General features: G+C 44.1%; 1 protein-coding gene across 1 annotated transcript; it reads right to left on the reverse strand.

Moving 5' to 3' along the window:
- Positions 1–1,892: 1,892 nt before the first annotated feature.
- LOC125626849 (gasdermin-A3) lies at positions 1,893–26,692 on the reverse strand. Its single transcript, XM_048830357.2, has 11 exons — positions 26,504–26,692; positions 24,902–25,174; positions 24,180–24,354; positions 20,871–21,039; positions 16,237–16,339; positions 14,433–14,480; positions 13,590–13,622; positions 12,894–13,033; positions 11,281–11,458; positions 8,598–8,671; positions 1,893–4,580 (listed from the first exon to the last, which is right to left on the reverse strand). The coding sequence occupies exons 2-11, from the start codon at positions 25,110–25,112 to the stop codon at positions 4,350–4,352; spliced, it is 1,362 nt and encodes a 453-aa protein (XP_048686314.2). The 5' UTR covers positions 25,113–25,174; positions 26,504–26,692; the 3' UTR covers positions 1,893–4,349.
- Between the last annotated feature and the right edge of the window lie 1,028 nt (positions 26,693–27,720).

A 27,720-nucleotide genomic window follows, 5' to 3' on the forward strand; every position in this document is an offset into this window, starting at 1 on the left:
TCCCTGTGAAGGATTTCCCTTAAAGTAAGGACCCTAAGTAAGGATTTCAGGATTCTTTCCTCAGTATCTGGCTGGTGAATCTTGCCCATATGCTCAGGGTTTAGCTGATAGCCATATTTGGGGTCAGGAAGGAATTTTCCTCCAGGGCAAATTGGAAGAGGCCCTGGAGGTTTTTCACCTTCCTCTGCAGCATGGGGCACAGGTCAGTTGCTGGAGGATTCTCTACTCCTTGAAGTCTTTAAACCACAATTTGAGGACTTCAATAGCTCAGACATAGGTGAGAGGTTTATCGCAGGAGTGGGTGGGTGAGATTCTGTAGCCTGCGTTGTGCAGGTCGGACTAGATGACCTTAGTATCTATGAATCTATGGCACAATATGCAGTAGTCATCTAACCACATTGATTTTTATCTGTGGGGAGTATATAAGCCATGAGTTCTAGGCTTTCAAGGGTGGTGATTAGCTCACAGCTAGCCAGGTCATGATTTTTTATTTCTTTCTAATAATACATTCTCCCTCAGCCACAGAATAAAATAGCTTTCCATTGGGTGTGCCAAACTGATTACCCACTCATCTGAGTGAAGAAGAATTCTTCTAATAGCCAAGATCTAACTGTGTGATGAAAGGATACATTCAGAGGTCATGCTTCTAATTCTCTTATTACTGATTGCAATAGATAAATATACAATATAATTGCAAATAAAACTACAGAAACATATGATATTAAAATTGATTAACATATGTTCTTGTTCAAAGAAAAGTGTTTACTATATCACTCTGATTGATAATTTTACCTTGGAATTAAGCTCACCCATATGTTTGGCAATTTCCTATATTTAGCTACACACAGTACCAGTTGTGTCTGGTTTCAGATTTGACTCAGATGCTAACCCCTACCTAAATGACCAAGGATGGAGTAAATATTAAATTAGAGAAATTTACAAGTGATAAAACACAGTCTGGCTTGAGTACCTTGAACATTCCACTCTGTTTGAAAATTACTGACATCAAATATATATTTCTGAACCGAAAAACCTGGGTAAGAAAGCTGATGATACTTAAAAAATCCTCAAACAATATTTGCTAAATAATTTAGCTAATCATACTGAGCACAGATAGCACCCACAGTGAAGTGTGTGGTATAAATGCTGAGTGAGAGATGTATATAATATATACAATGGGTGATCTACAAAGGAAATACTTACAAAGGAAATACTTACAAAGGCTAGATATTGCTTTCTAAGGAAGGGAAAATGCTCTAAGGAGCATCACCACCAAAACCCTATGCTGGTCCAGCAGTCACAATAATAATTGCAATGTATACCCTTGCCTTCCCAATAAACGCACCTGTTCTCAGCACTGTCCAGCCCCAGCCCGCCACGTCCTGAAGCCTGACAATAAACCAGTCTGGAAAGGGCTCCAAGACATCTGGTCATTGCATCCACTTATTTTTTTAAATGCTTCTCCCATCTTCTTAGAGCTCTGTTTCTCATCTTCTATTGTGTACTGTGGAATAAGGATAATCCATACCAACTTGAAGCTGGTTTAAATTGTACACCAGTTACACTGCTCCTCTGGGATCATTTCTGCTGCATTTGGTACCAAGCTGCCTCTATTCCTGTGGCCACACTCAAATGTACATTGACCTTGTTACCTGCACACTTTAGGGAACCTCACCTTTTCTCAATTTGTAGGGCTCCAGGCGAAAAGCACCTACCCTTCCCCAATTCATAGGGCTCAGGGCCACTTGTACGCAATTCGTAGGGCTCAGGGTGTAACTAACCTGGTCAATTTAAGTACCCACACCCTCTCCCAATACGTAGGGCTCCAGGTGTATACTACTTCTGCAGGTGTGCAGGACCTCTTACCAGTGAAAGAGCCTTACACAATAATATACGACATCACCTCTATTTATTAACAATCACCAAAAATGGAATGCACATGCTACACATACAATGCTCCCAATAAGACAGATGAACTTTTCTTGATGGCCAGTCAGGATCGGGTCTATCTGGGGGACTCCAGTTTCTGCACGGTGTTATTGGCAGAGTGTTGAGGTCTGGCAGCTCTGATCTTTGGGGCTGTGTCCTGGAGTTGGTTCCCAAAGAACTTTCTTTTGGACCCCAGTTTATATAGTGAAATTTGAGTCCTTTTAAACTATACCTTAACCAATTGTTATACTAAAATTTTACTAACCAATCCTAACATAGTGTAATAAAATTCTCTAACCAATCCTACCCCACCACCCTAATTAATTTACACCTAGCAAAATTAATTATGTAACAGACAATTAAAGAACCAGACAGAAATCATACAGATAAACAATAGGGAAGTGGGGAGCATAATGACAAAACAAAGAAATGAGGATTTTACACCCACAACTATTGATAAGTGATTTCTTGACCGACAGGATGCTATCAAACTAAGTTTTCTTTAACCATCTTAAGATCTGTTTCTTTATCTGGTGATGGTAGGTGCCATTAGGACGGGGTCTCCTTCTTGACAGCCTAATATTACATTGTTTTAATGTAATTCAGATGGAATGTGAGGATGTAACTTCCTGCTTCTCAGCTAACTCAGCTGCTCTTTTAATCTGGCTGCAGAGAAAGGCCTTAGGCTTTAGGCCTTACAATATGGCTGCAGACAAAGGCCTTATCCTTACAATCTCACCACCTTTTCCTGCACACAGTGGCAGGCATGTACCAGGGCTCAGATAGTATGCCATGCGGTCTAATTTGCTGTGCACTTGTGCAGGATCATTCCAGACAGGATATTGGGATTCTCTTAGCCCTTATTTGGTAGGACATGGGGCAATTTGTCCCTTTCCTCACCGTTACACACTGCACACCAAGACAAAAGACCAATGGATCTCAAACTTTTTTACTGGCAACCCCTTTCACATCGCAAGCCTCTGAGTGCAACCCCCCTAATAAATTAAACACACTTTTAAATATATTTAACACCATTATAAATGCTGTAGGCAAGCGGGGTTTGTGATGGAGGTTGACAGCTCGTGACCCCCCATGTAATGACCTCAAGACCCTCTGAGGGGTCCCGACCCCCAGTTTGAGAACCCCTGTGAAAGACAGTCCTTGCAATTTACCACAGTAAAGTCATGTTGAGATAAGGGAAATTATTCCTTTTTACACATAACTAATGTATTTTATATCCAATTTCTAGACCTTTGTCTGATAGACCTGCAGTACCCAGAGCTATATCGTGCCATCTATATTTAAGCAAAATTTCCCACTGAAATCAATAGTGAGTTCTGTTTAAACATGGATGGCAGGTATGGCCCCTAGAAATCAGTTTCTTTTCCTAATGAGTATCCCAAAAGAGACTTTTAGCCTTGAGCTGCTCCTGGACAGATATTTCAAGCGACCCTAATGAATATCATGCTTTAGGGCAGGGGTGGGCAAACTTTTTGGCCTGAGGGACAAATTGTATGGCGGGCCATGAATGCTCACAAAATAGGGGTAGGGTAAGGGCCGGCTGAGGATGCGGGCTCTGGGGTGGGGCCAGAAATGAGGAGTTCAGGGTGCGGGAGGGAGCTCCGGGTTGGGGTGTAGGGGGGCTTAGGGCTCTGGGGTGGGGCTGGGGATGAGGACTTTGGGGTACAGGAGGGGGCTCCAGGCTGGGACCGAGGGGTTTAGAGGGTGGGAGGAGGATCTGGGCAGGGGGGTTGGGGTACAGGGGAGGGGTGTGAGGGCTCTGGGGTGGGGCCAGGGATGAGGGGTGCAGGACGATGCTCCGGGCTGGGACCGATGGGTTCGGAGGGTGGGAGGAGGATCAGGGAAGGGGCAGGCTGTTGCGGCCTGGGGTGGGTGAGGGCTCTAGCTGGGGAGGATGGGCTTCGGGTACAAGAGGGGGCTCTGGGCTGGGATCAAGGGGTTCGGCGGGCAGGAGGGGGATCAGGGCTGTGGCAGGGGAGTGGAGGGCCTCAGGAGTGCAGGCTCCGGGCAACGCTTACAGCAAGCAGCTCCCGGAAGCATGTCCCCTCTCCGGCTGTGAGGCATGGCCAGGTGGCTCTGTGCGCTGCCCCATCCGCACGTGCCATCCTTGCAGCTCCCATTGGCCAGGAACTGCAGACAATGGGAGCTGCGGGGTTGGTGCCTGCAGATGGGGCAGCGGAGCAGGGAAAGCCCCTGACCCCATTCCCTGGCTAGAGCACAAGAGCAGGACAAGCCCCAGATCCCGCTCCCCAGCGGGAGCTGAGGGCCGGATTAAATGGCCTGATGGATCGGATGTGGCCCGCGGGCTGCAATTGGCCCACCCCAGCTTTAGGGTGATGGTTTGTAGCTCTTTCTTGATCCACATTTTTTATTTTTACACCCTCCCATTTAACCTGGTATCACTCACTGAGAATCCACAAAGCATACAAGGCTGCATACAGTGCAGATAGGTTTGATTGGGCTTCATTATTCCATAGGTAGGTTAAAGAGGGTCTGTCTGTCTGTGGAATCAGTCCACAGGTATACATCATTTCTGCAGTTATGTTCTTTTCTTCTTCTGGCAGAGAAGAGGCCAAGCTGAAGTTGCTTTCTCTGCCACTGGAAAGAATCCACTCCAAGATGTCATCCATCTTTGCAAAAAAAAAAAAAAAAAAAAAAAAAGGAACCATGAAACAAAGGGTAAGGGAAGACAGTAAAAATTACTTGAAAAGGCAAATGAAATGTTTGTTCATAAGGTGGGACATCAGCTTACTGCCCTAATGGCTACCTTACTGGTTTGGAGTCTGTAACTGTATGAAATATGCAGGGAGAGGAGGAGCGCAGAAGCAGTTATATTGATCTTCAGAGAGCAGTGGGCCACAGTTTTCAAAAGTGATTAAGGGATTTAAAACTAGGCACTCAATATCACTAGATGATCTGATTTTCAGAGGGTGAGTGCTCAGTGCTTTCTGAAAATTGGGACCATTTAAGGTGTTTCAGGCTGAGCAGCCAAAATCTCTGGTTGCTTTTGAAAATCCATCAGATTTGTAGGGCACCATTCGCTAGTATGTTGTTTTTCATGACAAGTATGTGAGAATTCCTTTAGTTAAAGCAAGCGAGGTCAGGTGTCATTTCATGCATAACCTTATTATGATTTTTTCCTAGTAATTCCAATCTTTTTCCTTTTGTCAAACATGGGGAAATGCTGCACTCCTTAGAATCATAGAATATCAGGGTTGGAAGGGACCTCAGGAGGTCATCTAGTCCAACCCCCTGCTCAAAGCAGGACCAATCCCCAACTAAATCATCCCAGACAGGTCTTTATCAAGCCTGACCTTAAAAACTTCTAGGGAAGGAGATTCCACCACCTCCCTAGGTAACGCATTCCAGTGTTTCACCACCCTCATAGTGAAAAAGTTTTTCCTAATATCCAACCTAAATCTCCCCCACTGTAACTTGAGACCATTACTCCTCCTTCTGTCATCTGCTACCACTGAGAACAGTCCAGAGCAATCCTCTTTGGAACCCCCTTTCAGGTAGTTGAAAGCAGCTATCAAATCCCCCCTCATTCTTCTCTTCTGAAGACTAAACATCCCCAGTTCCCTCAGCCTCTCCTCATAAGTCATGTATTCCAGTCCCCTAATCATTTTTGTTGCCCTCCGCTGGACTCTTTCCAATTTTTCCACATCCTTCTTGTAGTGTGGGGCCCAAAACTGGACATAGTACTCCAGATGAGGCCTCACCAATGTCGAATAGAGGGGAACAATCACGTCCCTTGATCTGCTGGCAATGCTCCGACATATACATCCCAAAATGCCATTGGCCTTCTTGGCAACAAGGGCACACTGTTGACTCATATCCAGCTTCTCGTCCACTGTAACCCCTAGGTCCTTTTCTGCAGAACTGCTGCCAAGCCACTCGGTCTCTAGTCTGTAGCGGTGCACGGGATTCTTCCCTCTTAAGGGCAGGACTCTGCACTTGTCCTTGTTGAACCTCATCAGATTTCTTTTGGCCCAATCCTCTAATTTGTCTAGGGCCCTCTGTATCCTATCCCTACCCTCCAGCGAATCTACCTCTCCTCCCAGTTTAGTGTCATCTGCAAACTTGCTGAGGGTGCAATCCACACCATCCTCCAGATCATTTATGAAGATATTGAACAAAACCGGCCCCAGGACCAACCCTTGGGGCACTCCACTTGATACCAGCTGCCAACTAGACATGGAGCCATTGATCACTACCAGTTGAGCCTGACAGTCTAGCCAGCTTTCTATCCACCTTATAGTCCATTCATCCAGCCCATACTTCTTTAACTTGCTGGCAAGAATACTGTGGGAGACAATGTCAAAAGCTTTGCTAAAGTCAAGGAACAACTCGTCCACCGTTTTCCCCTCATCCACAGAGCCAGTTATCTCGTCATAGAAGGCAATTAGATTAGTCAGGCATGACTTGCCCTTGGTGAATCCATGCTGACTGTTCCTGATCACTTTCCTCTCCTCTAAGTGCTTCAGAATTGATTCCTTGAGGACCTGCTCCATGATTTTTCCAGGGACTGAGGTGAGGCTGACTGGCCTGTAGTTCCCAGGATCCTCTTTCTTCCCTTTTTTAAAGATGGGCACTACATTAGCCTTTTTCCAGTCATCTGGGACCTCCTCCGATTGCCATGAGTTTTCAAAGATAACGGCCAATGACTCTGCAATCACATCCGCCAACTCCTTTAGCACTCTCGGATGCAACGCATTCATTTCGGTAGGAGGTTTATATGAAAAAGGACTGGAGGATTTACTTCTTTTAGGTATTTTAGGACATACAAACCTCATCCTTTAATCATTCATGTGGCTTTTTTCTGAACCCTCTCCAATTTATCAACAACCTTGAATTGTAGACACCAGAACTGGACACAGTATTCCAGCAGCTCACAGCAGTGCCGAATACAGAGATAAAATAACCTCTCTACTCCTACTCAAGATTCCCTTGTTTATGCATCCCAGGATTTCTTTAGCCCTTTTGGCCACAGCATTGCACTGGGAGTTCATGTTCAGCTGATTATCCACCATGACCCCAAATCTTTTTCAGAGTCACTGCTTCCCGAGGTAGAGTCCCGCACCCTGTAAGTTTGGCCTACTTTCTTGGTTCCTAGATACACACATTTACATTTAGCCATAAATGCATATAGTTTGCTTGAATCCAGCTTACCAAGCTCTGTATCAGTGACAAGAATAATGGTGAGACTGGAGTGTGTGGAAGGTTGTACTGCCATGTACTATTTATCTGTCAGTGTATCTACCTGGATCTTTGATATTTCTAAGGCAGGTTTCCTGTTCTGCAAATGAATTAGAAGTTTTAGCCTCCAGAGCTGCTTATCTGATGCCTTTCAGCAGCACTAAATTAATCCCAAAGAACAATAAATAGAAACTAGCTAGCAGTCCGAGTGTGAAAGATGTTATCACAGACAGCACTGATAAACATTTTCTAACCAAGCAAGGGACAGCCAACACTTTTATACTCTGCTGTGTGCTATGCTTGAGCAGACTAGGTATTTACTCTTGTTCCTTTAAGTAACAGGCTCAATACAGATGTAGAGGAGCATAAATCCAGAATGTTCTCAGTCCATCACTTTTTACTGCAGATATGTCTGCAACAGAGTAGTGACAGATGTAAGGAACCTAGCAGAAGATACATGGAGACAGATTCCAAAGTGGGCAGATTAAGTCTTTTCCTTATACTTTAAATACTGTGAGACAGGCTACAACTAGCAACAGTCTATAACTTGTACTGGGAATATTGAGGGAGGATATTTGAGATCCAGTTACTGCTATTGGAGACCTAATGCAGCACTGAATTAGTCAGCTGGATACACAGAGGATCACCACCTTCTGGCCAGCTGATACTGTTGTAAGATCTAGGGAACAGGAAATGCTGGAGTTCATAGTGCGTCCCAAGCCACTTTGAGTCATGTCAGGGTATAAACCTAGCAAAAGAATGCGGGGGGGGGGGGTGTTTGGAGAGGGGGAAATGGAACCGGGTGTCCTATAACTCTGGTTTGGCTAACATGCCTGGGAAATGCTGCTGGTTCTCATTGGGGATAGGGAAGAAATCAACTGAAGCATTTTAGTGGAGGTGGAGGGAATGGTTTGGTGGATTCAGACCCATCATGGTCTCTGTCCACATCTTAGTCCATGGCTTCCTGCAAGGATAAACTGGAGACTAAGGGCCTGAGGTTCTAGAGCTCAGTTCCCATTTTCAAAGGTGTCAGCACATTGAGGGCTGAGCTCATGGAAAAATCCAACCAACAGTGTGACACATGGGATCTGTTGGGTCTCCAGCTTTTTTGAAAATCTGGCCCCACAAAATGAACAATGGGGCCTTTTTCTCACTAAAACATTCCCCTCCTATAGGTATTCGACCTCCAGCTAAAAAATCCACTCCTAGATATTGATCCACACAAGAGGCAGCTGTGAGGACATAGGTCAAAATGGCTTGGCATGGTTGCTCTGCAGTTTGAGTTGACTATAAAGGAAGCATCTTGAGCTCATATAGCACCTTGGTGAATCTCAGATGTACCATGCGTGCCGAACGTCCTGCTGGATGCTGTGCTGAGCTGTATCAATCAGCTTTATTGCAGTGTTAACGAGTAAATATTCAAAGATACAAGTGTGGGAGGATCTTACCAGCTCAAGCTGCTTGGCCACCACGTTCTTCTCTAGGCAGGTCACAAGCAGGGTCAGCACTCTAAAGTCCAGATCTGCGAAAATTAAATCACAACCTCAGGGAGAGCCAGAAAAAGAAAAATGCTCGGGGTGGCGTCCTTTAGAGTGGAGCTGTTGAAAGTTCTGGGTGCACTGTAATAATTCGTTACTGTGATTCATGCTTTTAAAAATGCAAAATACCTTCTTTTCTTAATTGTTCAGTGCAGGTGAAAAATACCAGATTAACAGCCCTTAGGCTGAGAGTCCTTTGTTGCTCGAGCAGGTAGAGTGCAAATGGCAGCAATGTGAAAGATTCTGTGCACATCTCCCCACTGATGTGCCTCAGCCCTGATCTGAAGGGACCACTACTTGATAAGAGAGGGGAATTCACTCTCTAATGTCCATTCACTTCTGGTTATGATTAAATGGTGGTGTTAGTGATGTGTATTCCTGTCCACTAGGAACTGGACTGAGACCCACCGAACACATTTTGCATAGGCCACTAGCCATCGACAGGGGTAATAACTTGTGCTGAATTTGAGCAGTGATTCACTACAGAGATGAAAGTCTCAGACTGCCATAGACAATCCCCTGAGCTGGCCTCTTCCTCTTGTTTCTTTGTTTCCTGTGGAGCCCTAAAGATCTCCACTCTAAACCTACAGACCCCTGAGATACTGTTTTCTGACCACAGCCCTTCCAATCAAGGATTCACAGCTGTGTCAGTGGGAGAATGCTGTTGCACTTTACTGCAAGCAGTTGATGTCTCACCATGACCAGGTGTCCCAAGGTGGGACTTAGATGCATGGAACTGGTGAAATAAGAAGCAATAGTTTTAGTGAATGGCCGACACAGATTCTGTATGTTCCATGGCAAACCCCAAGAGTTGGAAGGTAAAAAATGTAGAGGAGAAGGGGAAAGCTGCAGAATACCACAGCAGGAGAGAAAAATGGAGGGACGAGAACACATTGGGATCAAGGTGAAGCCAAATCTCAGAGCCATTCTGAAGATGCAGAGGGGACTTGCTAAGGTGCATTCCATCCCTTGAGATTCTCCAAAATAGTGTTTCTCAGCCTTTTCAGGTTGCTGACTGCTTTTTCAAAGTAAAAAGTTTTCATATTCCCCATACATTTACTTTAAAAATAAGAGTAAAAATGTTTCAGTGATAACAATGCTAAACCTCTATAATTTATTTAAGTGTGTGTTTTGAGAGGTTTACAAAGAACACTAGATCTGGAAGGGCGTGTAGGGAGTAAAGAGGTGGGTTTTTATTTGGGGGGGGTTGCTTTAGATTGTAATAAAATTTTCCACGTCATGACCCCCCTGATAGTCTGTCATGACCCACTGGTTGAGAAACACTGCTGCAAAACTAAGCCCACTTCTTTACACAGCCTTTCCAAGACCACTTAATTGCACACTTTTCTATTCTGATTTCAGTTGCAAAAACTTCCCCTAGTTTTTTGCTTCCTTCTCACCAAGAAATTTTCCAAATTCATAACTAGCAGTATGAAAAAATTATACAACTCAGATAGCAAACTGCAGTCTTCCTTGACTCTCCTCTTAGAACTCCACGAATCTCTCTCATTCATAAACTTTAGCACACACACACAAAGCTAAATCCGTTTTGCAGCTGCTCTTCCACAAGTCTCAGATCAAAGATCTGAGGCCCATCAGTGCTGCCAGAGTGGTGCCTATCCAATTATTTAAGGAACACATTTGGTAGTTGGTCTGTCTGTCATGTATGGGTTTCATGTTTGAAATCAGTGCCTTGGAAGACGCTTAACCTATAAAGACCCAAATCCATTTCTCCAGGAATATGAAGTGGAAAACATCAAATAGGGCCTCGCATTTTAAGTTAAGCACTGGAAGAGGTTACCCAGGCAGGTTGTGGAATCCCTGTCACTAGAGGTTTTTAAGAACTGGTTAGATAAACATCTGTCATGGATAGTCTAGGTATACTTAATCCTGCCTCAACGCAACGAGGTGGGCTAGATTACCTTTTGAGGTCCTTTCCTGCTCAGCATTTCTCTGATTCCACGATTTTGCTCTGATGTTCAATATACTGCTGACCCTTCCACTCCCTCATTATGCTGGGTTTGTACTTTCCTGACATGATGTAGTAGTAGTGCAAAGCCAGCTGCTTCCAACCTGTGAAAGCCTCGTTTCCTGGGATAAGGTGAACACTGCTCACTGTAGAGCTTGATACTTCTAGTGAAACTTCATGATAGCATATAGGCTGGACTTCTTGCAAGATGGATTGGAATATCTTACATGTGCTTCTGAGCATATCCCAGAAACTCAGCGAGATTTGTGTACTACTTGAATATTATAGACAGCACTGGCTGAACAGCAATATCAGTTGCTGAAAGAATCAGTAGAAGAGACATCTCAGGTTGGGTTTTCTCAAGTTCTCAATAGACGATACAGTCCTGATTTTGAGAAAACACAAGGCCAATAGAAATTCTATATCATACTGAAAAAAATCAACACAGGAAGCTCAGATGAGCAGATGGGTATATGCTTATTTAGATCCAACACATAAAACTACAGAACTCTATGTGGAAAACCTAGTTCTTCATGGATAAGGACAATCGGTCATGCTTTCCCCAAGCCATAAGTTTTTCAAGCAACTTTGGGACTGCCTCTGCATTGACTGAAGTCTCCGTACCTTCTAAAGAAGAGCACAGGAAGTGTATCGGTTGCAATAATGAAGGGGCTTCTTCTCTCTGATCTTCACAGAAAACTCCTAAATCATGAAGCAAATTTTCCACCTGAGGCCAGAGAAATTCATCCAACGAGTCCAGCATTGAGTGCTTAGGTTGACCTCCTGCCAAGAAAAGCTCCAGCTGGTGGTAAAATGAATAAAAGAAGAGGAGGGGGAAAAAGGACGGCTGTCAGTCAAAGTATAGTTCCTTCCCCCAGAAGATTGGCATTTTGTGTGTGTGCGCACGTGTGTGCAAACATGTATGACATAGATACCTGTCCCCTTAGCACTTTACTGGGACCACCAGACAAATGGGAACAACTCTCAGCCATTAGCCATCAGGAAGGATGCAAAACTGTGACATAAAGGTGAAAGGCTGCACTCTAAATCCCATTACTAATTTCCTGAACCATCCAGTCCCACAGTGAATGGAATGGTTAAAGTATTTTTGACCCACATTCTCATTTACATTAAGGCCCCTTTATGTTCCTTTAATTTACATCAACTTTAAGGCGTATTTACACTGCCAGAGTGGTGTAAAGCAGTCTTAGTGCAAATGCAAATCAGGCTCCGTGTTTTAAACCCTTCCTTTTGGTAGCTCACAACTGTCTAACAGCCTGGTCTATACTTAAAAATTAGATCAAGTTAGCTATGTTGTTCAGGGCTGTGAAAAATTTTGCTCCCTGAGCACGATGGTTAGGTTGACCTAACCCCCAGCATAGGTGCACCTAAGAATTTTTCCATTGACCTAGTTACCACCTCTCAGATAGGTGTATTAACTAACCACATTACCAGAAAACCCCCTTCCATCAATATAGGTAGTGTCTATACTATGACACTACAGCAGCTGTAGTGTAGTGATCTAGCCCAGAGGTCCTCCAAGTGTGGGGAGTGCCCCCCTACGGGGATGTGGAGGATCATCCAAGGGGGTGCAACAGGGCCTGGGCCAGCGCCCACGGGGGTGGGGAGGGAGCACCACCCAGCCCCACCCCACACCCAACTTTGTTCCAGTCCCGTCCCCAGCTGCGTCCCCAGCTCCCAACCCCATTCCCAGCCTTAGCGTGGCTCCACTCCCAGCCCTGTGCCAGCCCCCACGGCTCCCTCCCCAGCCTGGGGCCGAGGCTGGGAGCAAGGCTGAGAGCGGAGCTGCACCTGGCTGCAAGCCCAGCTGCTGGCCCCCACCACAGCCCAGCTGCGGCTCTGCTCCTGCCCCCAGCTTTGGTCCTGCTCCTGGCCCCAGACCCACCCCAACTGTGGCCCCAGCCTTGGCCCGATTACCCCTGACCACATCCCATCCCCCCAAACCCCCCTGCTCCCAACCTGGGCTCCGGGGGGGGTGCAGGCAGGGGTGAGGGGGGTGTGACCCTCAAAAGTTGGGGACCGCTGATCTAGCCCATAGCTCTGTTATATCTGTGGTGGGTTACAGAGTACTGTAGTAGCCAAGCAGTTGGAGTGATGAATGTGTCTCTAATCTCTACTTAAGTGGCACTTGGCATGCATTTATTTCACAAATGCACCAATCAATGTGTTTCTTGGCTTAATGTGAACTTGTCAAATGAAATTTAAAGAGCACATACCACAGTTTTAACATCTGATATAACATCACCATCCTGCAGAAAGCTCTTAAAGGTTCCCAGCAGTTTGATCCTGGAATCCTGACTCAGAGACATCAGCTGTGCACATTCTTCTTTGATGGTGCCCTTCACTTCCTGATATGCTGGTGGTGGGTAAAAAGCAACATGCATCAGCACTCAGCCAACCTACCCACCTAACGGGTCATTAAGCTACTCTACCAAGTCTGACAATGGTATGATGCATACATCAATGTGGTCTAGTGCTAAAGCAAGAGAGGGGAGTCAAGCAATGATGTTTTCACTGCAATGATGCTAACCTATTTGGAAAAAAAAATTTAAACTAAAATCAAAACACAGTAAAATAAAAATAACAGAGCTAATACTAGACAGCCAAATACTGAGCAGTGCTTAGCACCTGTGACTCTGGAGACAGGACTCCTGGGTTCCATTCCCAGCTCTGTTATGGGTTCATTTTGTGAACTTGGGCTAGTCACTTCAGTTCCTCCATCTGTAAAATGGGATTGCCAATATCCTCCTCATAAGGATGTTTTGTTGACTAATTGTTGTATGTTAATCACTTTGTGGGGTGCTAGATACATGGAAAGTATTATTACTTCTGCAGAGCCCCTTTTCAAACCCTCTGAGATCAGAAAAACAAAAGCAAAATATGGAGAAAGGAATTAACAGCATGCTGCTTGCCTGTTAGTGAAGGCTCTGACTTATCCTTGAAGCCTGAAATGAGAAAAACACCAGTTTTATCATTGTACTACAATTAAATTGAAACAGAAGCTTAACAATAATGTGTCCTTCTCTGGGGCCCTTTCTCAAGACTGTCACAGAACTTTACAAGCAACCATTAACTGAGCTTCACAACCCCCTAGGAGCTAGAAATAGTAATGGGGGAGTGTAGTTATACCCATTTTACACCAGAGTTTACTAAAATCCAGAGAGGTTAAGTGGCTCAGGGCCACCCATCAACTCAATGGCAGAGCCAGGAACAGAGCCCCGGAGTTCCTGACTCCCCTTCCTTTTCACTAACCACTAGATCTGCCTTCTAATGACAGTCCAGATATGTGCCAGGTAGTTTTATCCTCCAGCTGTATTTTATGGGGTCTTCACTCATAGCAAATCTACCAGCTGATCATTTACCTGCATCCATTGGTGCTGTCATATGAGAGTCTCTCTTAAGAACCCAAGTCCAGCTGTCATTCTTTCAAACACAGTGACTGAATTTGGAGTGTCTTTCTATTATCCCTCTAGGTTTCCACTCCAAATAATTTCCCTTTCTTTCTGTCCCAGAAACATTTTTTTGAGTGATTCATGGCTGGTAAAGCAGCCTAAATTAATTTCTGGCTCAGCAAAATACCCATGCCGACTCATTTTGACTTCAGCCATTATGAGACATGCCTGAGATGCATTGCAGAGAACCAGCTAGTTGAAAGATGCTGAGGAGGAGGGGAATATAAATGATATGAAAAAAGAGCGCTAAGAAAGATAGAAGTTACATGTAGCTAGAGTACAACAATAAAATAAATTGCTTACCATCCGAAACAAATAAAAATTTCCTGTTTTGTGCCAATGAGCATTTACCTGGAGAAGAAAATAGAAATTATTATTAATGATATTTTGACCTTCTCATGCTATGATCTCAAAGTGCTTTCCAATCACTCACGAATTAAGCCCTCAGCGTATGTGTAATCCTTGTACATTTTTATATCCTTGTGACGTTACACTCCATAATGCTTTATGGAAATATGCTTATGAGTGTAAATATGATGTAAATGGAATATGCTTTATGCAAAAGGTCTCTTGTAAGGTATCATTACAAAGGTTATAACCTACTGAATATATTTATCCTATTTGTATGAATGTATCATTCTTGTATCTGAAACTAGAAATATGAAGTATAACTCTGAGGTCCTATTGTAATGATGCAAAGTGTGGGCCATTAATGGTGGTTTAGAATCTTGATGGCTCCCATTGATTATGACAATTGACTGTAAATGGTTCTGTTTACCTGCAAGCCTACCTGTATATGTGTGTGCCAGCCAATGGGTAATGAAAAATGAGGTCTTACAATGTTATGTGACCATGTCACCTGATACTGGAATTCATCTTAAACCCTGGTGCTTTTCCATTTAGAAGGAGGGGTGGGGACCCAGAGAGACAAAGGATTCCCGCCTTGTACCAAAGCTATAAAAGGGGATGGAGCAGGACAAAGCGGGTCCCAGTCATGAGAAAGCCCCTGCTTTTCACCTAAGATGCTGGCTGGAACTAACAAGGACTGTATCAGGGGAAAGGATTGGGCCCAGACTAGGAAGGAGTCTAGTCTGTGATAAAGCTTATTGGAAATCTCTGAGGGCAAGATTTACCTGTAATCAGTTTCTTAATGTATTAGGCTTAGACTTGAGTGTTTTGTTTTATTTTGCTTGGTAACTTACTTTGTTCTGTCTGTTATTACTTGGAACCACTTAAATCCTACTTTTTATACTTAATAAAATCACTTTTGTTTATTGATTAAACCCAGAGTAAGTGTTTAATACCTGGGGGAGCAAACAGCTGTGCATCTCTCTCTATAAGTGTTATAGAGGGGGGACAATTTATGAGTTTACCCTGTATAAGCTTTATACAGAGTAAAATGGATTTATTTGGGGTTTGGATCCCATTGGGAACTGGGTGTCTGGGTACTGGAGATAAGTGATCTGCTGAGCAGTTTTTGGTTAAAGTCTGCAGCTTTGGGGGCATGGACCAGACCTGGGTCTGTGTTGCAGCAGGCTAGCGTGTCTGGCTCAACAAGGCAGGGTTCTGGTGTCCCAAGATGGCAGGAAAAATGGGCTGAGAGGTAAATTCAGCACATCAGGTGACCGTCACAAAGGGGTCTCTGTGACCGAACCCATCACAATCCTCATGTCAACAGATCAGGAAACTGAGGAACAGAGAGGGTAAGTGACTTGCCCAAGGTCACAGTAAATCAGTGGCATACAAGCCAGGAGTCTTGTAATGGTATCATCAGAAGTCAGTGGACATTTGACCCCCTACCAAATGAAAGTGGTATAAACTTATGTAACCCTGACCCATATTATGTAATCGGGGCCAGGAAACAGAGATCAATCCCTTTCCAGCGCTTCTGAGAATCATACTTTTAGTCCAGGTGGGAAATTCAGCCCCCAACTCTAGCCACAAGATTCAACTGCCATGTTTCACCTCATATTGTTGTGAGGAAAGATAAAATGCGCTGTGGTTTGGCCTGCAGAAAGCAAAATGAATATAACTGCATTAAAGTGGGACCCAGTACCCCACGCCACATGTGACTTAATGGTTTCAACACTTAGCTTAGATCACTTACAAAGTGTTCCTTCCTTCGGGATATTCAGGGGCTGTACAACATATGCCAGCACTGTGCCCTGAGGAATTGTCATAGTCTTCTTTTTAATGCTCTTTCCCCGCCCCTGTGGAGTCAAACACAGCCACATGTCTCCGGTGAGATTCCTAAGGCAGGTCAATAAATCCTCACGTGGGTATGTTATAAATGAAGGGGCAGGGAGTAGCTCCCTTTGATGGACACCCAACCAGCCAGTTAGCTGTAAAATCCCTCTTGGTAGCTGTTCTCTACTTGCTTTACCTGTAAAGGGTTAAAAAGTCCCCCAGGTTAAAAAAAAAAGTGCCAATGGGAAGGGAGAACTTTTTCAAATTGGGAAAGAAACTTGCCCGTTGTCTTTTGTTCTCTGGAGAAGGAGACATCTGTAGGACTCCAAAGACTCTGTAGCTGGAAGCAAGCCCAACATGAGTGAAGGGGGTGTGTGGATTTTGCTGGCCAGTGAAGGGCTGTCAATAGCTGGTAGCTGTGAGCCCACAACTGGATCAGGGTCACCTTCCCTTTTGTGGGAAACAGGAGTGTCTGCCCCAGAGGGGAGCCCAAAGAGGGATTTTAGGTATACTGCCTCTGCTATGGACAGTGTCCAAGTCTCTGGCAGTAAGTTCAGGAGGATGGGGTGATGTTACTCTCCATATGATTTTAGGAAAATATGCTAATGAGTGTGAATATAATATATCATAGAATATCAGGGTTGGAAGGGACCTCAGGAGGTCATCTAGTCCAACCCCCTGCTCAAAGCAGGACCAATCCCCATTTTTTGCACCAGATCCCTAAATGGCCCCCTCAAGGATTGAACTCACAACACTGGGTTTAGCAGGCCAATGCTCAAACCATTGAGCTATCCCTCCCTCCCAGTGTAACTGGAATATGCTTCATGCAAAAGGTCTCTTGTGAGGTATCATTACAAAGTTTATGATCTACCGAGTGTGTTCATCCTATTTGTATGAATGTCTCATTCTTCTATCTGAACCTAGGAATATAAAGCATAACTCTGCATATTGTAATTATGCAAAATGTGGGCCATTAATGGTGGTTTAGAATCTTAATGGCTCCCATCGACTAGGACAATTGACTGTAGATGGCTCTGTTTAGTTGCAAGCCTTCCTATGAGTCAGGCCAGGAAGAATGAAGGCTTGGGGTCTCACAGGACATGTGACCATGTCACCTAGTACTGGAATCCATCTTAAACCTGGTGCTTTTCCGTTTAGAAGGAGGGGTGGGGGGACCAAAGAAACAAAAGATTCCTGCCTTGTGCCAAAGCTATAAAAGGGGGTAGAAGAGAACAAAGGAGGTTCCAGTCATGAGAAATCCCCTAGTTACCATCTGAGCTGGAGCTAACAAGAACTGTACCAGGGGGAAGGATTGGACCTAGACTAGGAAGGAGTCTAGTCTGTGAAAGAAGCTTATTGGAACATCTCTGAGGGTGAGATTTTACCTGTAAACAGTTTCTTAATGTATTACGCTTAGACTTGCATGTTTTGTTTTATTTTGCTTGGTAACTTACTTTGTTCTGTCTGTTATTACTTGGAACCACTTAAATCCTACTTTTATACTTAATAAACTCACTTTTGTTTTAAAATATAATTTAAACATGCCCTATCCAATAATTTTTTCTAGGTATGAAAGATGAATTTTTATACCTGGTTCAAGCCTCACGCAGCATTCCTGCTTATAGCATTGCTGTTCCATGTCTCCTTCTCCAGAGAACAACAGACAAAGGGAAAGTTTCTTTCCCAATTTTAAAAAGTTCTACCTTCCCATTGGCTTTTTTGGTCAGGTGCCCACTCTCTTTTTTTTTTTTTTAAATCTGGGGGACTTTTTAACCCTTTACAGGTAAAGCAAGTAGAGAACAGCTACCAAGAGGGATTTTACAGCTAACTAGCTGGCTGGGTGTCCATCAAAGGGAGCTACTCCCCCTGCCACTTCATTTATCACAGGGTACTTGACAAGCTTTGATTCTTGGCAGAGTCTATGGGGGGAAGAGGGCAGTTCTCCAGCTCCTTTATCTGAAACAGGCTTTTGCTTATTTATGGCTTTTAGACACAGTTGCTTTGGAGCAAGTATGTCAGGAGAAAGGAACAAGCCACAGGAAATAGCCTCCTGTTATGTGCCTGATTTCAGCAGAGCAAAATGCCATGTAAACCTAGTCTCCTCTCCCCGCCTCCCCTCCCTCTCTCAGAATCTTTGTGTGACTTTAGTATTAGTGAAAGTATGGCCCGTTGATAGCTCAAGAGCCTTGGACATGATGGGCACTAGCAGCATCCCAGGCTGTGCTTCTACAATGCCCCTGCTGGCGTGCCTCAAACCTCACCTATTGAGGCCATCCCTGGGAATGAGAGGAGTTCTTATCCAAGCCATAGGCTTATCTTTGGAGACTGCCTGTAAGTAGGCCAGTTAGAGCCAATTGTGTTGTTGGTTTTGTCAATACCTGTCCACTGAGAACTGGAATGAGTAGTCTGCCTTCCTTTCCCCCACCATCATGTCTTTTCCCACTCCCTGAGGCTTGGCGTGGATGTTGCTGCATTCATATCTACTGCACAGCACTGGATCTGTGACCTTCAGAGACCTTTAATTGGTCCGAGGAGACACAAGGTGCCTGGCAACACTCCCAGACTGGGCAGCAATAGATCAGGATGGGAAATTAAATCAGAATCTCATGCATGGTGGCCATACAGAGTACTGCTACCAGAGGCAGCGAGTACCAATGTACTGACACCCACCCGTGAAGTTCTTCTACTGCTATGTCACTTTTGTGCAATATATGCTACAGCGTGTGGGGTGCGGATGACACCAGCCGCCGCTTTCTCCATGCTGCTAGCGCGTGACTAATGGAAGAGGCTGTTCCTGGAAACGAACATCTCTGGGGGGCACATAGAATTAGAAGGAAGATCATTTATTTTTACTGGTTTCAGAGGAACAGCCGTGTTAGTCTGTATTCGCAAAAAGAAAAGGAGTACTTGTGGCACCTTAGAGACTAACCAATTTATTTGAGCATGAGCTTTCGTGAGCTACAGCTCACTTCATCGGATGCATACTGTGGAAACTGCAGTAGACATTATATACACAGAGACCATGAAACAATACCTCCTCCCACCCCACTGTCCTGCTGGTAATAGCTTATCTAAAGTGATCATCAAGTTGGGCCATTTCCAGCACAAATCCAGGTTTTCTCACCCTCTGCCCCCCCAAACACACAAACTCACTCTCCTGCTGACAATAGCTCATCCAAACTGACCACTCTTCTTACAGTGTGCATGATAATCAAGGTGGGCCATTTCCAGCATAAATCCAAGTTTAACCAGAATGTCAGGGGGCGGGGGGGGGTAGAAAAAACAAGGGGAAATAGCCACTCCCAGTCTCTATTTAAGCCTAAATTAATAGTATCCAATTTGCAAATGAATTCCAATTCAGCAGTTTCTCGCTGGAGTCTGGATTTGAAGTTTTTTTGTTTTAAGATAGCGACCTTCATGTCTGTGATTGCGTGACCAGAGAGATTGAAGTGTTCTCCGACTGGTTTATGAATGTTATAATTCTTGACATCTGATTTGTGTCCATTTATTCTTTTACGTAGAGATTGTCCAGTTTAACCAATGTACATGGCAGAGGGGCATTGCTGGCACATGATGGCAAACTGGACAATCTCTACGTAAAAGAATAAATGGACACAAATCAGATGTCAAGAATTATAACATTCATAAACCAGTCGGAGAACACTTCAATCTCTCTGGTCACGCAATCACAGACATGAAGGTCGCTATCTTAAAACAAAAAAACTTCAAATCCAGACTCCAGCGAGAAACTGCTGAATTGGAATTCATTTGCAAATTGGATACTATTAATTTAGGCTTAAATAGAGACTGGGAGTGGTTAAGTCATTATGCAAGGAAGCCTATTTCCCCTTGTTTTTTCTACCCCCCCCCCCCGCCCCCTGACATTCTGGTTAAACTTGGATTTATGCTGGAAATGGCCCACCTTGATTATCATGCACACTGTAAGGAGAGTGGTCAGTTTGGATGAGCTATTGTCAGCAGGAGAGTGAGTTTGTGTGTTTGGGGGGGCAGAGGGTGAGAAAACCTGGATTTGTGCTGGAAATGGCCCACCTTGATTATCATGCACATTTAAAAGAGAGTGGTCACTTTGGATGGGCTATCACCAGCAGGAGAGTGAGTTTGTGTGGGGGGGGGGGGGCCAGGGCGGAGGGTGAGAAAACCTGGATTTGTGCTGGAAATGGCCCAACTTGATGATCACTTTAGATAAGATATTACCAGCAGGAGAGTGGGGTGGGAGGAGGTATTGTTTCATGGTCTCTGTGTATATAATGTCTTCTGTAGTTTCCACAGTATGCATCCGATGAAGTGAGCTGTAGCTCACGAAAGCTCATGCTCAAATAAATTGGTTAGTCTCTAAGGTGCCACAAATACTCCTTTATTTTTACTGTTGAGTTCATTTGTTTATTTCACTAATTCAGTCCTCCAGGTGCCTTACTAGGTGATCCCAGTATCATGCTCTTTGCCAGCTGGTAGTTACACAGACGTTAATACAATGGCTCCAACCACAGCTGAGTCAGAGATCTGATTGAAATGACACAGTACCAATGCACAAACCTGTATTTCACCTATTTCCCCTGCTGCGATCACGGCTTTGCCTCCTCCCTGGCTCGTCTTCTGAATGTGCAATGGTTCCTTTAACTCAAAAGCCTCAGTCACGACATACAGCTGCGTCTCAGGGGAGCCTGAGAACTCCTTTATGAACTTGTGTGACATGTCAATTTTCCTGCAGAGGACACAGAGTAACAATGAGAACATCATCTGCTGTTACTACAAAGGGTCTCAGCCCTTGTGCTTCAGGGCATCTGCCAAATACTAACTGCATCTGGTTAGGAAAAAAACAATTATGAGCAAGTTGTTCCTAGTATAACAGGAGGAAATCTTTACACCTTCTTCTGATTAATGCTCTGTTTTAGAAACATACATGGGCCTAGGCACTCAGACACTATGGTGACGAACAGTTATGAATGTATTTACCCTGATAAACCCCTGTGAGGCAGGGAAGTGCTATTATCCCCATTTTACAGATGGGGAACTGAAGCACAGAGAGGTTAAATGAGTTGACCAAGGTCACACAGGTTGCTTGTGGTAAAGCAGTAAACTGAGTCTAAGCCTCTGCAATTCTATTGCACAGTTTAACCACAAGGCCTTCCTTCCTACCTACACAGCCCTGCAGGACTCCGCAGGGCCACAGGGACTGGGAGTGCTGTGTTCCCTCCTTGTTGGAGAGGAAATGTTATAAGTCACTCCACAGAGAACACTCTGGCCCGTGGAGGAATTTGTTTCACCTTCCAGAGGGTTGCTGAGCTCCAGACAGAGGTTTACCTTCCTCAGCTAGCAAGATGGCTTCTGTGGTGCAGGGTATCCAGGGGCTAGGAATGGGATTAAATGCTGTGCGCTGTTGTATTCACATTGGGCTATATGGGCCCAAAAGGTTAAAGGTGTTAACATGACCTAGTCACTGTCCAACATTAAACAGTTTTAAACCAGGTTTGGTAATAGAGACTTCCGCATATGTATTACCATGGCAAACGCAATATTAACATTTTAGAAACTTTTATTAAAGATACAGAAAAAAGGAAAAATAGGTAAAGCATTTGAAATGTAAAGTATTAAGAAAGGCTTTCATTTCAACAACATCCCTTATTCCCTTTATCTGGAGAGAATTTTTAGAAGGAAATCCCTCCTACTTTCAGTCTTTTAGATGGTATTCAAGAGGATAACAACGGTCTTGTTTGAGGGGAAAAGAGAAGAAGAGTTGAAATGGGCTGGTGGTGTTGTTGTCAAAGTCCGATCAGGTTTCCTAAAAGACAAAAGACAGGAGAGAAAACAGCAAAGATAGAAAATGCCACTTCTGTCTCTGGTATTGACTTTTATTTGCACTCTTCCTGCTGGAGAAACAGGTGTGGAACATGGTTTTATTAGCCACTCCGAGACCTGGCAAACTTATAACAGCCTTGGGCTGTTTGGGGCATTGCTTTTAACTGCCTCTTTGATCGCAGGCTTACAGCAGGGTTGCAGAATATGCAGTGTGGGCAGGCTAAGCCAGGCTCTTATTAGACAGAAGAAAAAGAAAAAAGAGAGAGACTGGGGATGCATCACTTGGAAATAACAGAGGAGGAGAAGGACCTCGGCATATTGGTTGATCACAGGATGACTATGAGCCGCCAATGTGATATGGCTGTGAAAAAAGCTAATGCGGTCTTGGGATGCATCAGGTGAGGTATTTCCAGTAGAGATAAGGAGGTGTTAGCACCGTTCTACAAGGCACTGGTGAGACCTCATCTGAATATTGTGTGCAGTTCTGGTCTCCCAGGTTTAAGAAGGATGAATTCAAACTGGAACAGATACAGAGAAGGGCTACTAGGATGATCCGAGGAATGGAAAACCTGTCTTATGAAAGGAGGCTCAAAGAGCTTGGCTTGTTTAGCCTAACCAAAAGAAGGCTGAGAGGAGATATGATTACTATCTATAAATATATCAGAGGGATAAATACCACAGAGGGAGAAGAATTATTTAAGTTCAGTACCAATGTGGACACGAGAACAAATGGATATAAACTGGCCATCAGGAAGTTTAGACTCGAAATTAGACAAAGGTTTCTAACCATCAGAGGAGTGAAGTTCTGGAACAGCCTTCCAAGGGAAGCAGTGGGGGCAAAAGACATATCTGGCTTCAAGACTAAGCTTGATAAGTTTATGGAGGAGATGATATGATGGCATAGCCTAATTTTGGCAATTAATTGATCTTCAACTATTAGCGGTAGATATGCCCAATGGCCTGTAATAGGATGTTAGATGGGGTGGGATCTGAGTTACTGCAGAGAATTCTTTCCTGGGTGACTGGCTGGTGAGTCTTGCGCACATGCTCAGGGTTTAGTTGACTGCCATATTTGGGGTCAGGAAGGAATTTTCCTCCAGGGCAGATTGGCAGAGGCCATGGGGTTTTTTTGCCTTCCTCTGCAGCGTGGGGCACGGGTCACTTGCTAGAGGATTCTCTGCACCTTGAAGTCTTTAAACCATGATTTGAGGACTTCAATAGCTCAGACATAAGTTAGGGGTTTGTTACAGGAGTTGGTGGGTGAGATTCTGTGGCCTGCGTTGTGCAGGAGGTCAGACTAGATGATAATAATGGTCCCTTCTGACCTTAAAATCTATGATTTTAAGAAAAGAAATAAGACGAGGAAGGAAAAGAACACCAGGGTCTGGGGAGAGAGGATAACCAAGTCTCACATCCCAGGTGGCGTTGGGATTTATCATCTGGGTCCCTCTCTTTGACCCAGTCTGGTTGGGACATCTCTTGAGATTAGGACAATAAAGTCCCAAAGATGTAACAGTGGATCCTGGGTTCCCAGGAGATGGTGGAGGTGACAGCCATAATGGTAAATCTCACTTCTTCTGGTCCACCCATCTCCCAGACAGCAGTTGTGAAACACCTTTCGATTTTTCCCCAAAGTCTTTTAAGGACCCCAAAATGGAAGTGGTGGGTGGAATAGCCCCTCCCCTCATTATTTCATCCATAATTAGGCCTAATTTTTGACACACCAATTTTGGTTTATTGATTTCTAGTCTCACACTTCCCTTGTTTACCAGGTTTAATATTTGCATATTCCTTGAATTATATTAGTAGGCCATTTTGTTTGTAATAATTCAGTCTCTCTCCCTTTTGTACCTTTTCCCCATCAACATTTGTTGCAACAGGTCATTGTGTCATTTTATAAACTTTCACTCACTTTTTACTGTTGAGCTCACAATTAGTCAGTTTGCAAGCCCAGTTATTGCAACAGTGCCTGGCTGTGGGAAGTAGATCTCAAGGCTGCAAAGGCAAGTCACTCCCAAAAGAGGTAAAATAAAAATCCATACTCACCACTGCCCTTTTTTAACCACGTAGGCTTTTCTCACGGATATCTGAGAGACTGAGAATAAACTCTTCCCTGAGCAAGCAAAGTCCACCTCGGTGGGCTGTAACTTAAGGCTGAGCTTTCCTCCTGCTTTCTGGTCTGTGGTCTCGGAGTATTGTAACAGATCAACATATTTCACCTCTTGGGAAACAAACTTAATCAGGTTTTGTTTATTGCAGAAACTCTTATTTGTACTTGTTTCTTTAAGGTTTACCTCATACTCTCACCAGTGGCTTCCCACGAACCCTCAGTATACCCAACAAAGCCACTGCTTTCTTAGATGGCTGGAAACTAGTCTCTCCCAAGGAAGTTGGAGTTGACCCAGTGTACGCTGCAAGTGAGCACCAAAATCCAGTCAGGAATTTGTGAGTGACCTGTGAGGTCTAGTGGTCAGTCAAAACATAAGACTGGAGAGCTTAGATCTCCTGAGTTCTAATCCAGGCTCTGAGACTGACCTGCCCTGTGATCTTGTGCTTGTTTCCTTGTGGCTTAGTTTACCCATCAGAGGAAACAATGTAAAAAATACTTACCTAGTGTACCTCCCAGGAGGGTTGTGAGGGCTTAATGAACTACTGTTTGTAAAGCACTTGGGACCCTTGAATGGAAGAGGCTATAGAGGGGCACAGTTATTAGTCGACCCTTTCCCAAAATAACTGGTGATCACTTTAAGTCTGAATTCAAGTCATACCTGCATCCATAGTTGTTCCTTCTTTGAATATATCTGTAAGTTTGTAGGGGGTGATGAGATATTTTGGGGGTTGTAAAGGCAGCCAGGGCTGCTTCTTCGTGACCAGACAGAAGGGTCTGTAATTATCGGCACTAGCCAAGCTGGATATAGGAATGAGTCTCCCGTCAGAGTCCAGCTCTTTTGTGAGCTGCTTGGCCGCTCTGGCAAACATTTCCAGCCCCTTGTAGCCAAATCTGGTTAAAGATGGTATCTGATGGGTTAACAATGGACCATCTGTTGAAGGCAAATTGGAATACATGAAGTTAACGTAATAATCCTGCTCATCTCTTTTCATCTGTAGATTGCAAAGCACTTTACAAAAGGAGGCTATTATTAGTTATTGTCTGTATTATGGCAGGACCTAAAGGCATCAGCTGTGATCAAGACTCCATTGTGCTAGGCACTGTACATACTTATATTAAGAGACAGTCCCTGCCCAAGGAGTTTACATTCTAAAGAGATGATATAATCAATACATTACCTCACTCACAAGAGTGTTCTTAAGGTTATTTAATGTCTACATAGTGGTTTGCAATCTTTGACTGACAGGCTCAATATAAATGTGATGTATTATTATGATCATTGTTATTGCTTACATTCCATACGAAGAGCTTCTGAAATCATAGAAGATTAGGGTTGGAAGAGACCTCAGGAGGTCATCTAGTCCAACCTCCTACTCGAAGCAGGACCAACACCACTAAATCATTCCAGCCAGGGCTTTGTCAACTCGGGCCTTAAAACCCTCTAAGGATGGCGATTCCACCACCTCCCTAGGTAACCCATTCCAGTGCTTCACCACCCTCCTAGTGAAATAGATTTTTCCTAATATCCAACCTAGACCTCCCCCAATGCAACTTGAGACCATTGCTCCTTGTTCTGTATGTGCCACCCCTGAGAACAGCTGAGTTCCATCCTCTTTGAAACCCCCCTTCAGGTAGTTGCTTAACTCCAGGAACGGCGGCCTTAAAAAAACCCACCGAATACAATGAGAGTTGTTAACACTGCTGTTTGAAGAGCGACACGTGACACATAATTTCCTTTGGAAATTTGGGTTCAGGCTGGACTAGCTATACAAGTAATGTCTATCGTGGTCTTGTCTGAGTCCATAGTTGATTTTATTTTTTGTCCACCTCCTGCAAACTATTTCCTGGAAAATGTAGCATGTCTGGCAGTACCTGCTCGGGAGAAGCCTGGGAATGGAATAGGTTGGAATAAGCAGGTGGTGCTGCAGATCGGGACCAAGGCACACTGATACAGGAGCAGGGCCCAGAGCTGGAATAGCAAGGGGCTGCAGGTCAGGATTGAGATGCATTGGTAGGGCTGTATGTAGGGAGCCCAGGGCTGGAATAGCAAAGAACAGGTGGGTCAGGAAGGACTGAGGCGCACCAGCAGAGATCTGTGCAGAGAGCCCAGGGCTGCAATAGCAGGGTGAAGTGTGGGAAGGAGTCAGGACTGAGATGCATTGGCAGAGGTGGATGAGAGTCCCAGGACTGAAAGAACAGATATTGAAAATGGGAATGAAAAGGAGATTTCTATCAGCAAGTTTAAAAAAAACGGACATACCTGGACTCTCACGCCTCACTTGTCCTGTGTGCGGAGAAAGTTCCCAGTCATTTTAACTGTGAGGAGAGGAGACGTAGGATGGTACCAGACTGTACAATACGTTCCCACCAGCGAACTTCTGCCACTGAACTTGAAATCACTAAGCAGTGACTTGCTTTAAGTTCTAGGCTGTGCTTACCCACAAAGGGAAGTAGTTCACTGGCACTGGATTGCTTCACTTGTTATTTTCTTCACATGACTGTAGCCTTTTATTTTTGTTTAAAGTGAATTTTGTAATGTGGTATTGCACCCCTGTGGGCTCAGCTCTGGTCACTATAGTTTCAAGCTTAACAGAGTGAAAATCACCTCTGCTACTTGCTTTAGATTTAGAGTCTGTAAGAACACATAAAGAGCAAAGGTGGTGACCACACATACATTCATAAGTACAAGGTATCTATTTTACAAGTTTTATTAAAATTACAATTAAAGTTATGATTACCCAAGCATATAGAAATTCTATACAAACCTATGCACAAGTTGCAAATATAGTTATACTCACATCCTTAACAATAGTGTTAGGGTCTGATGAGTCTCTCATGGATTGATCATCAGTAGAGGGATGGTTCCTGCTGGAGTGTCCCATAGGGAGCTCAATTTTCCCGCTCTGGGCACCCCCTTTTATAATGTAATTCTGACTATATCGCATTACCATTTATGCGCATCATGCACCCTGCAAGGGCATGTGTTAGAAAATGGAATCTTACTCTTACTGTTAATTTTTCGCAATATGACGCATTGGTACATCTTTTCATGTAATCTTAGGGCACTGGGTTATTGTTTGGTCCCTTATGTCAGCATTTCTTAGCTCCAAGGCCTAAAATAGCTAAGCTAAACTCTTGTAGGCCTCAGCCTACAGGCCTTTCATTTCAACCCTACTCACTTTCACTTAGATACCTAATGCATGATTATCCTTCTAACTACGGATCAGTTTTATACTTCTATAATCCTTCAATTTAACTCTATTTAGCATACGATTATATATAACATAACATGTCAGTTAATTATAACATCACACAATAAATGAACAATAAACTAAAATCATTGGCTACATGACTCAGAAACTTAGCAAATTTCCTTTGAAACTCCACAATTGAGTTAAGGGTTGCGGGGGGGGGGGGGGGGGGAGTTTTGGTGATTGTCTGCAAAGATGAGGAGAGGACAGAGTAGTTAAATAGACA

This window comes from Caretta caretta, chromosome 27 (genome assembly GCF_965140235.1).
Source record: "Caretta caretta isolate rCarCar2 chromosome 27, rCarCar1.hap1, whole genome shotgun sequence".
Taxonomy (NCBI): domain Eukaryota; kingdom Metazoa; phylum Chordata; order Testudines; family Cheloniidae; genus Caretta; species Caretta caretta.

What these genes read in the sequence shown, in the direction of transcription:
- LOC125626849 (XM_048830357.2), bottom strand. Translation starts at nt 25,112, where the DNA reads ATGTTTGCCAGAGCGGCCAAGCAGCTCACAAAAGAGCTGGACTCTGAC. An exon ending in ATTTTTATTTGTTTCGGATG is followed by an intron (nt 13,623 to 14,432) that starts GTAAGCAATTTA and finishes TTCTCATTTCAG; the next exon opens with GCTTCAAGGATAAGTCAGAG. An exon ending in GTCAGAGCCTTCACTAACAG is followed by an intron (nt 13,034 to 13,589) that starts GCAAGCAGCATG and finishes ACCCACCACCAG; the next exon opens with CATATCAGGAAGTGAAGGGC.